We start from the raw sequence: 12,226 nt of genomic DNA on the forward strand, positions 1-12,226 counted from the left end.
CCAATTCCTATGCTATGCCTATAATATTTCCAACATCTGTATATGGAGTAGTAACATTGCTTCATGAGCTTTCAGAGGTATAAGACCAGATTTAAAAAAAAAAATTAAATAGAGATTGTTCTGTTAATACTGGAGACCCCATTATCCTCATTGACAAATGCTACCTAATGACACTATAGAGTTCTTCCTGGCCAATGTCTCACAGAGGTCATCCAGCACTTCCTCTATTTCAAGGCTATCTCTTCCCAATATTCATCTTTTACCCAAGACAAGACACGTAACTACTAGACTGTAAGTTTCCTGAGGACAGGATCTGCACCTTCTAACATGCTCAGTGAATATTAGTATACAGAGGCACTAAAAAATCATTTAGTGGGCTGCAGATACTAGCTCAGTGATTTACTAGCTCAGAGAGAATACGTTCCTACCATGCCTGAGGTCCTGCATTTAATCCCTAGCACAGGCGAGGGAAAAAACAACCAATTTGATGAATAAAGTGTTTATATTTTCCCTTAGTCTTTACATTCTTCTTAACTGAGGACCTGAGACTTCTCTGACAAAACAGAAAATAAATAGAATCAATTGTATGGATAAATAAGGTCAAGTAAGTAATAGGTCCTTTTTTTAAAAAAAAATTTTTAATATTTATTTTTTAGTTTTCAGCCGACAAAACATCTTTGTTTGTATGTGGTGCTGAGGATTGAACCCGGGCCGCACGCATGCCAGGCAAGCGCGCTACCGCTTGAGCCACATCCCCAGCCCCAGTAATAGGTCCTTTTCTGTTCTAATTGCTTCAAAAAATTGGTTGCATTTTTTTCAACTATGTAGATCTAACCTAGAGCATTCATCAAAATAAAGCAGTATAATTCATCACCCAGCTGTAATTGGGTTAAAAAAATAGGATAACGTAACAGGAATTTAGTATTATTAAATTCAATAGAAAGATTAACAATAGTTCTTAATTTTAAATACACTTATTAAAATGGAGTACTTTCTACTTAATAAAGTTAGCATCCTTTACTCAAGACACTATTGTCAGCCAATCACATATCCAAATGGATTCACATTTGTTTCTATAATCTTCCTGTATAAATCAACTGTTTGGAAGCTAAAATCAATCACAAAAGCACTTAAAAAAAAAAAGATATGAGTCTAACTCTAGAATTGATCAAGCCACTCTTCTGCTGATTAAACGAAGTAAGGATCTGAATTTCAACCTACTAATATTCTCCATATATATCTCATAATAATTTTCAATGGTTTTGTGAAAATTTAATAAAATAAAGATAAATCTCGAGTCTAATGTGGATTGGGTATTTTGCCACTAAATAAAAAGGTAAGCAATCTTTTCTCACTACTCTGCCTTCCATTTTGGTAAAGCCAGTTCAGTAACTTCATTCAGCCCTTGAACTAACTTGTGAATGTAAACATAGGGTGAAAGATATGGTGGTTATGACCAGTTTAAACTTAAGCGGTCCTTCAATTATAGCCAGTGAGTAACATGAGCAAAGGTTTAATATGAAGTATAAAAATACCACAAACCTTTTGATTTCTTTACATCGGGTTCAGGCTCAGATTCTCGGATAAACTGACCCAAGTCACTGACTCTTCCAAACGTCATCTTCCTACATAAGAAAAATTATATGTAACTTCTAATAGCTAGAATTTAATCCGTTTTTAAGCATTTCATATAAATTTAAAAAGTTTACTGAAAATAGAACCTTCCTCCACAGAAAGCAAATTCAATTAAATTTCATTCAAAATCTCAAAAAGGTTTATGAAACATGACAAATAGGGAATTCACAGTTCTAAAATTCATGCAGAAGAGAAAAGGCACAAGAATAAACAATTTTCTAAAAGAAGGAACAAAGAAGTAGGACTTGCTCTAACAATGATCAGAATACATTATAAAGAAGAGGTTGGGGTTGTAATTCCCTGTAGAGTGTATGCTTAGCATGCATGATGCCCTGGGTTCAATCCTCAGCACCCAAAACCCCCAAAACCCCCAAAACAACAAAACAAAACAAATAAGCAAGCAAATAAGCAAAACCAAAAAATTGTAAATGATAGCACAAGACACAGAATAGAGCACAATATCAATTACATAAAAATAAGCAAATAGGCAAGGCAGAGTGCACCATGTCTGTAATCCCAGTGACATGGGAGGCTGAGACATAAGGATTACAAATTCTAGTCCAACATGGGCAATTTAGCAAGATCCTGTCTCAAAACTTTATTGAAAGAACATTTCTGGGTTCAATCCCCAGTACTATTTTTTAAAAAGGAAAGAGAAGGAAGGAAAGAAGGAAGGAAACCATAACGTAACAGTGACTACTCTAAGTAAGAAGGAAAGAAAATAAATATTGGTGTACGTTAAATTAGAAGACATTAAACTTATAGGTAAATTTAATTTTTTATAAGAATAATCTATTTGTAATTAAAAGTTGGTTAAAAGAAGAAAGTTTTGTGATACCTGTATAATTTTATTCCAGATAAAGGGGACTTTATTTTACAGATAATCTTTTTAAAAATATTTTTTTAGTTGTCAATGGACCTTTATTTTTTTTTAACTTATTTATATGTGGTGCTGAGAATCGAACCCAGTACCTCACATGTGTGAGGCAAGCACTCTGCCACTGAGCTACATCCCCAGCCCTTAGAAGTATTCTTCTTAATAAATCCTCATTTCATTCATGGCACATACGTATGCCAATATACCAACTGATAAAAATTTGTCTTGAGAAAAACTTCAGGAAGATGCTAAAATCATAAAACTAAAACAAAAATGAAAACCAACTTTTAAAATGATGAAGAAAAATTATCATTTCTCTTTTTGGGTCCATTTTATACATTATTTAAAATATACATTTATACACACAAAAATATAGAGGTAAACATTTCACGATTGATAAAACTTTCTTATGTAAATAAACCATTCCTAAGAATAAATCTCACCTTTGGGAATTAACTCATTCAGGCTTATCATCCACTATTTTCTAGTTATAAACTATAAGTCTGACACAGCTGAAGTGTACTTTCCAAAGACAATGAAATTAAATAAATTTTAATTTCTTCAATATTTTAAAAATTTTTTTGGTTGTTGATGGAACTTTATTTTCTTTATGTATTTATATGTGTGCTCAAAATCAAACCCAGTGTGTCACAGATGCTAGGCAAGTGCTCTACCACTGAGCTACAACTCCAGTCCCTTCCTTCAACAAAGACTCCTCAGTTTCCCCCAAATCACTGTTACTTTCTGATAAACAGCAATTAAACATGTTGAAAACCCTCCTTCATGGTACTGTTGGGACTAGGTTAGGGGCTGAGGTAGGGTAATCAAGACTACACAGGTTTATGTGTTAAGCTATCTTCAGAGAAGAGGCAGTGATTTTATGATTTGTCTGTAGTAACTCTCAGTAAGTGGCATATCTTATGTATCATTGTCTTTCTCTTCCCAGGTAAAATGAACACAACCTAGTTCTTAAATACAAAGAAATGATTACATTCCATTTTCCAAATGCTAGTTATGTACTCCACAATAAATGATGTTGGCATCTTTTTTTGCTTTTTGTTTTTAAGACCAAAACTTTGACATAGCTAACATGTGAATCAAACAAAATGTGTAAGAGACAGACTATATTACCAAGACACTCATTAATCTGGCATATGCTGGTGGAATAAGGATGGTAATGTTTATGATGTGCCTACTAGATATCAGGTTAACATTTTAAATGCTTTTCATGTATTATCTTCTTTAATCCCTTAAACTCAAGGAAGTATTAATATTATTCTCATTTTACAGATGAAAAACTGAGACACAAAAGGGTTAAGCAGCTTGCTAATAAGTAGCAAAGCCAAGATGAAAACCCAAGAAGTCACTCCAGAGCCTTCACTTTAGCCACAATGTTACTCTCACACTATATATTATAAATCTCACACTATAAATTTAATTAAAATTTTTAAAATATGTAAATTCTGTTTGTTGTATCATGCATAAGGCCCTGGACTGACTCTAGGCAAACACTCTACCACTGAGCAACATTCCTAGTCCTTCTTTTAAAATTTTATTTTGAGACAGGGTCTCACTGAGTTGCCCAGGCTGGCTTCTAACTTGTGATACTACTGCCTCAGTCTCCTGAGTAGCTGGGATTATAGGTGTACATTACCACACCTGGCTAAATTCTTTACATTTGTAAAAATTCTAGACATCAGCTAAGCTTACCCTGCATATGTCCGTTGATATAAAGATTCTGGATCCAGACTCGCAGCATCCACAATTATCGCTTCATCAAAATTTTTCAGAATTTTAATACTGGCTTTTTTCACATTGGACTACAATAGAAATTATAAAATAAGTAGTACATTATTCAGGAAACAATCAGTCCTTTGTCTGGATTATGACAGATCTATACAAAATTTTCTTCAATGTATGATTTTTCACTCAATCCTTTTACTACTGAGAAACTCAATAGCAACAATTCTGAAATGTACTCTCAAACTAACTGAAGGAGAGCAAAAGATTAAAATGTAAAACATGTATTTAACATGCCAAATCTGTTTTCTTAATGACCTAAGTTCGACAAATGTGCTATCCTTACAGGCATTATTTTTCCAGTGTACAAAGCTCTCATCCATCCACACATGTATCTTAGCTAACAAAGCCCAACTTTTTACAGGGTGATCATGAATGTTTTGGATTCTCAGTGAGGCTGTTTGACAAAATAGAAGCTAAAGAACCCTTTCTAGAATGACAAGCTAGCTGAGTACAGTATGTTCCTCTCCAGCATTCTACCTCCTACACCCCACTCCTACAAAAAAAAGCAAGTTAAATTTGGTATTTTCATGAAATACAGAGCTATGGGTTGATCCAGAAATTCTACTTCTAGAAACTCAACTATAGACAGACTCACACTTATGCAAAATGACATATATGCAAGATTATTTGCTGCAGCACTGTTTAAAATAACAAAAGGGAGGAATCAAGCCTAATATTCATAACTTAGGCATATAGTAAATAAACAAAATAATTTAACAAACAAACAATGCTTTGGTGATGGAGAAGAGGGGGACTCAAATAGAGAAAAAGAATACTCTCTAAGACACATAGATAGAAAAGAAACATTCATCATAAGAAAGGAACACATTTCAATTAATTCTATGAGACAATTACTACTCAGATATCAAATCCATATATCACAAGAAAACCAAGACAAATCTCTCATATTATGGAGTGTATTTTATGAGTACTGATATAAAATCCTCAACAAAACTACATCTGGCAGCATGTTGAAAGGATTAGTAAACACCATAACCATGTGGGATTTATCCTAGGAAAGCAAGGTTGGTTTAATACCTGAAAATCAATTTAATACTTATCAATAGAAAGAAAAACCTCAGAAACCTATATTACTATTTCATTGGCACAGAAAGGACATTTGACAAAATCTAGTACCCTTTTGTAATTAAAAAAAAATTAAGATTAGTAGGGAACTTATTCAATCTGATAAACAACATTGATAAATTTAAAAAGTCACATCTAACTTCATATTAAATGATGAAAAACTCAAAAGCTTTCCCTATGAGATCAAAAATAAGACAAAGATGCTTGCTTTTGTCACGCCTACTTCACATTGTTCTAAAAGTTCTAACCAGAATGATTAGACGAAAAAAGAAAATACAAAGCATCCAAAATGGAGAGGAAGAAAATTATCCTTATTCACAGGAAACATGATTTTATACAGAAAATCCTAAAGAATTCACAAGAAGGCTATTAAAGCTAATAAGCAAATTTAGCAAAGTTCAAAGCACACAATTAACACACAAAAATCAGCATATTAGAACAATCCAAAATGAAATTAAGAAAACAATTCTATTTATAATTGCATCAGAAATAAAAATGGGCTAGGAACAGTAGCACACAACTGTAATCCCAAGGATCTGGGAGACTATCGTTAGAGGACGGCAAGTTCGAGACCAGCCTCAACAACTTACTGAGAACTTGTCTCAAAATTTTTTAAAAAGTTGGGGGGAGCTGGGGATATAGCTCAGTGGTAAAAGCAACCCTGAGTTTAAGCCCTACTACAAAAGAAAAAAGAAAAACTTGGGAACAAACTATAAAATGTTACTGGAATACATTAAAGAAGACATAAATAAATAGAAACATATCCTGTGTTGATTAGAAGATTTACGATGAGAATACTCCCCAAGGCAGATTCCATGCAATCTTCACCAAAATGAAAAAGCTGATGGCAAAGTTCATATGGAATGCAAGGGATCCAGAAAAACCAAAACAATCTTGAAAATGAAAAGAAAAAATAAAAATTAAAAAAGGGGGGAAAAAAGTTACAGTACAAATGCTATCTGATTTCAAAACTTAGTACTCAAAACAAGGTGGTACTGGCACAAGGATAAACACATAGTTCAATGGAAAAGAACTGAAAGTTCAGAAATAAAAACATATTTACATGGCCAATTGATTTTTCTATATGATTCAATGATGTAAGAATAGTTTTTTCAACAAATGATGTTGGGACAACTGGATATCAATATGAAAAAGAATGAAGTTGGACCTCTACCTCATACCACATGCAAAGCTAACTTAAAATGGATCAGATATAAAACCCTTGGAAGAAAACACAGCAAACTGTATATCTTGGTTACTGCATATTTGGCAATGGTTCTTAGATATAATACCAAAAGTTTGTACAACCAAAGCAAACAGCCAAACTAGACTTCATCAAAACTTAAGATTCTGAATTTCAAAAGACACTATCAAGAGGGATAGGCAAGTAGCTCAGTGGTAGAGCACATGCCAACCATGCTCAATTCCTGAGTTCAATTCCTAGTACTGCCAAAATCCAACAATAACAACAAAACAATAACAACAACAACAAATAAAACACTATAAAGTAAAAAAAAAAAAAAAAAGCAGCCTACAAAACCAGAGAAAATATTTGCAAATCACTATCTGGTAAGTCTGATAAAGGACATATCTAGAATATAAAAAGAACTACTCCAAGTCATAATAAAAAGACAGACAACCCAATGTAAAAATGGGTGAAGAATTCGAATAAACTTTCTTCAAAGATAAATTTTAAAAGGCCAATAAACACATGAAAAGATGCGCAACATTATCAGTCATCAGGTAAATGAAAGTAAAAACCACAATGAGATAAAACTTTATACCCAAGGTGGCTATAAACAAAAAGACAGATGATAAGTTCTGATAAGAATGAATAAACTGGAATCTCATAAAAAATGTGGGTGCGACACAAAATGGTAGTCACCTTGGAAAACAGTCTGGCAATTGCTCAAAAAATACACCTAGGTGAATACAACAACAGAAGTAAAAACACAAGTCCATATAAAAAGTTGTACACAAATGTTCACAGTACCGTAATTCATAATAGCAGAAAGAGGGGAACTCAATGTCTACCAACTGATTGATACACACTAAACATGGATGAACCTTGAAAATGTGATGCTAAATGAAAAGTCAGTCACAAGAGGCCACATCTTAAATGGTTCCACTTCTATGAAATATCCAAAATAAGCAAATCTTTGGCTCTATCGAGACAAAAAATAGATTAGCAGTTTCCTATGGCTGAAGAGCAGGGATTTGTAGTGTAGTAAATGGGATTTCCTTTTGGGGTATAAAAATACTTTAAGATTCACTGTGGAGATAGTTCTGAATAAAAAGATAAAATTTTGAATATACTAAATATACTAAAAACCATTGAATTATATAATATAAATGTGAATTATTATAATAAAACTATACCAAAAAAAAAAAAAGAAACACATTATATGACTTCATTTACAAAGTGAATAGGTATATGCTGTCAAGACAGGACAGTAGCTATCCTGGCAGGGAAGAGGATAGAGACTAGAAGGTGCTCCAGGGGGCTTCTGGCTAGTAATGTTCTGTTTCTTAATCTGGATGTCAGTTACATGGGTTAGCTCTGTTTGTGAAAATTCTATATATAGTTATGATATAAGTGCAGGTTTCTGTATGTAGTATACTTCCAAGCAAAAATATGAACAAACTTTATGTTGCTGGGGATGTAGCTTAGTGGTAGAGTATGCTTAAAAAGCATAAAGTCCTGGGTTCAATCCTATTACCCAAGATAAATAAAAATAATAATAATAAATAAAAACAAGCCCTTCTAGTTTATATCAAAAAACAAAATGGCAACCACACTTAGCAGGTTGCCCCCTATGTAAACTTAATAAGGAGAAAAAGTATTCAAGAGAACCTGTTGACAGCAGTAAAATAGTACTGTCTTAAAACTTATCCAAGACCCAGCATTCAAGTTTGCCATGTTATTTATTCATTTGTCAATAGTGATAAGATTAATAAGTTATATTATAAAGCTTATGTTTAAGAATGCCTGGAGGGTAATATTTCTGGTTCTACCAATATGTAACTTTAACAAAATAACTATTCATTCATTCATTCATTTATATATTTATCCATTCATTCATTTTTGGCAGTGCTGGGGACTGAACCTAGGATCTCACACATGCTAGCTAAGCACTCTACTACTGACTAACTTCACAGCCTAAAAACTGGTTAACTTCTTAATGCCTCCTTTAGATTTTCTATCTTCAGAATAACCAATTTCATGAGATTGTGGAGACAATAAGGTAAGGTTTGATTTAGGATTAATGCTCCCCCCAAAACCCAAAAGTCAAAGAAATATATACAATATAGCATTCTAGTTCAAAATGAACCCAAAAGGTCAATATTATGAAACTTAAAGAGTTCACTTTTCTATTAACAAAAAGCATCCAAATTTAGTTATTAAAATTTCTCAATTACACAAAGAGCTCTTCAGAGGCTAAAAATGAATTTAGTAAGAGGAACAGCCACAATGTCTAGCAGAGTAATGGCCTGAATAAAACAGTAAGATACTTCACAATGTGTATGGTTATTCACTACAAATACTTTGATTATAAATAGTAAGTAGGCTAACTTTCTCTTTTATGTCTATAACTTAAAACTTACAAATAGGATCTAGTACTGCTATTTAAAGGAAAGGATTGGTATACATCTTCCTACTGGTAGATGCAAATCAGTGACTACCTGTGAAGCGGCACTGTCAGTGCCACCTGGAAGAGACTCATCAGGAAGGCCAACAGAACCATGAGCAGTCAGTGAAACATTGCCTCCCAGAAACTCATCTCCTCGAACTGAATGAATGAGATCATTCAAATACTTATAATAAAGATTGCTGGACAAAAAGCCTGGCAAAAAGACCTGAAAGAGAGGAAAAACGTAATTTTAAAGTTGAAAAATCAAATGCATCTAAAACTATATTTTAATAAACATATTTTACCTGTAATTCTACCAGATAAAACAAATGTTCATACTACTTCCTGTTACCCTGAATATTACTGCTCTGTACAATTTACTTGGCAATTAAAATTATGACACATACAATTTTGTTGCCCCCACCCCAAAAAACACTTCTCATAGAAACTGTATGTCTTGATATTAATTCTTAGCAGAAAATCATACACAGGGTAGAATAATCTGAAACTAGATCTTTCTGGTTTGTGATAAATGTTAAAGTTTTTTGATATATTGATTTTTGGTTCTGAACTGCTTTTTTAAATCTTCATTTATTTTTATGTGGTGCTGAAGATAGAACCCAGTGCCCCACACATGCTAGGCAAGCATTCTACAACTGAGCCACAACCCCAGCCCCTGAACTAATTTTTTTAAGATAAATTGTCAGGATATTACTGCTTGCTTAGCTAATTTTAACTTTGGCATGTATGGGCAATTTATCCTTCAAAAGTATGTTATCAGGGCTGGGGTTGAGGCTCAGTGGCATAGCACTTGCCTAGCATGTGCAAGGTGCTGGGTTCAATCCTCAGCACCATATAAAAATAAGTGAATAAAATAAAGGTATTGTATCCAACTATGACTAAAAAAAAAATTTACAAAAAAAAACACCACTAAAATGTGTTATTAATTTGTATTATTAGGAATATATCAAGCATCTATTTCCACATGAGCTTTCTAAAACTGGGTTTTGTGCTTTGTTCTTTTCAAATTGTTAAATTTGAAAAGTGATGCACAAATGTTTTTATTTCCACTTAATAATTACTAATGATGATGAATAAGCTTCCATGGTTTTTTTTCTTATTTCATACATTCGATTCAAGTGGATTATGAACTCCCATTTTTACCCCGTATACAAATTGCAGAATCACATCGCTTACACATCCACGTTTTTACATATTGCCATACTAGTGACTGTTGTATTCTGCTACCTTTCCTATCCTCAACTATCCCCCCTCCCCTCCCATCTTCTCTCTCTACCCCATCTACTGTAATTCATTTCTCTCCCTTGTTTTTTTTTTCCCTTTTCCCTCACATCCTCTTATATGTAATTTTGTATAACAATGAGGGTCTCCTTCCATTTCCATGCAATTTCCCTTCTCTCTCCCTTTCCCTCCCACCTCTCGTCCCTGTTAATCTTTTTCTCATGCTCTTCCTCCCTGCTCTGTTCTTAGCTGCTCTCCTTATATCAAAGAAGACATTTGGCATTTGTTTTTTAGGGATTGGCTAACTTCACTTAGCATTATCTGCTCTAATGCCATCCATTTCCCTGCAAATGCCATGATTTTGTCATTTTTTAGTGCTGAGTAATACTCCATTGTGTATAAATGCCACATTTTTTTATCCATTCACCTATTGAAGGGCATCTGGGTTGGTTCCACAGTCTAGCTATTGTGAATTGTGCTGCTATGAACATCGATATAGTACGCTCGCTCTTTTAAGTCTTCAGGGAATAGACCGAGAAGGGCAATAGCTGGGTCAAATGGTGGTTCCATTCCCAGCTTTCCGAGGAATCTCCATACTGCTTTCCAAATTGGCCGCACCAATTTGCAGTCCCAAGCCTCCATGTTTATTATCTGCATTTACTACAAAGCTTTTGTTCATAGCACTTAGCACCCTTGTAAATATTTATGTCTGTATTTAATATGTACCTTCTTTATAGACTAAGCTGGGGGAGGGAACAGAAACCACCTTTTTTTATTCACCACCATAACACCAACAACTAACATAGAAATATTCAAAGTACTTGTTAAATGAATCATTCATGTCTTTATTGTCCTCTTCCCAGTTATCTACCAGGGTCCTGCTGGTGTTTTTAAAATTAGTGCAAGTTCTTTACCTATAAACATTTAGTAAGGACTGTCTTAGCACTTTGTTTTTCTCTGTATTTAATTTTTTTAAATTTTGAGACAGGTTCTTGCTAAGTTGCTTAGGCTGGTTTTGCATTGTGATCCTCCTGCCTTAGCGCCTTTACAGGCATACACCACCATGCCAGGATATATTTTAATTTTATAACCCAGAAAGTTAACATCATTTATATGCTATAGATCTGGACTTTTAAATTCATAGAATTTTTAATTTCAACTATGAAAAAGAATTATCCTTAGATAACTGGTGATATTCTGTTACCTCCAGCTTTTCAAAGATTTGATCTTTATATATAATATCAGAAATTCAGATTTTGTGTAATATATTATGTAACAGTGCTTAATTAACCTTTTCCCAACTGTATACACATGCCATGTATTAGCAATATAACCTCACAGGCTGTCCTAGATTCTGTGCAATTCTTGGCAGATGAAGACAATGGCAGTACAGAATTTCAATAACTGAGGTCACTCTGACTATAAAAATTTATATACTAAAACTCATTCCAGACTCAAGGCCTCTGCTCCTAGTCACTATGTTATACTGCTTCCATTTTCCACTATTGTGTTATGTTTGCTTTTTCCCATGGTATATTTTCTGGGATCCACTATTAAAAAAAACTTCTTGTAATACTTTAGGAGATCCTGGTTACCTTCTCCATGGTTGTCCAGGCCTGTCGTAGTGGAGTTGTGAAACAGTTAGGGAGTGGTCCACCTTCCCTGCAAATATTGGATTCAATTTCTAATCGTACAACATCATCAAATCCAAGAGGATGTGTGGCTTGGAGGGAGAAGTATCTATGGCAGAAAGACATCCAAAGTAAAATCAAATTCCATAGCAAGTATAAGAAATTCTTGTCATTACTTGATTCAGCTGCAGACCTAGAACCACAGAGCAGAGTGATGACAGCTCTACTATAATCTTTGTTTATTCTCACTTTGTCAAAAATATCTGGATGAATTTGCAACCTACCTACCTGCCTTCCAGCCATCCTTAGCTTCTGTCCAG

At 33.8% G+C, this 12,226-nt stretch overlaps 1 protein-coding gene across 1 annotated transcript in view; it reads right to left on the reverse strand.

Moving 5' to 3' along the window:
- Positions 1 to 12,226, reverse strand: part of Akap10 (A-kinase anchoring protein 10) — a 76,599-nt gene that overhangs the window by 22,302 nt on the left and 42,071 nt on the right. Inside the window, exons 9-12 of the mRNA XM_026411392.2 lie at positions 11,871 to 12,015; positions 9,086 to 9,259; positions 4,223 to 4,332; positions 1,543 to 1,625 (exon numbers count right to left, since the gene is read on the reverse strand). Coding sequence (XP_026267177.1) covers positions 1,543 to 1,625; positions 4,223 to 4,332; positions 9,086 to 9,259; positions 11,871 to 12,015 — 512 coding nt within the window. The remainder of the gene's footprint in view (positions 1 to 1,542; positions 1,626 to 4,222; positions 4,333 to 9,085; positions 9,260 to 11,870; positions 12,016 to 12,226) is intronic.

This window comes from Urocitellus parryii, chromosome 7 (genome assembly GCF_045843805.1).
Source record: "Urocitellus parryii isolate mUroPar1 chromosome 7, mUroPar1.hap1, whole genome shotgun sequence".
Taxonomy (NCBI): Eukaryota; Metazoa; Chordata; class Mammalia; order Rodentia; family Sciuridae; genus Urocitellus; species Urocitellus parryii.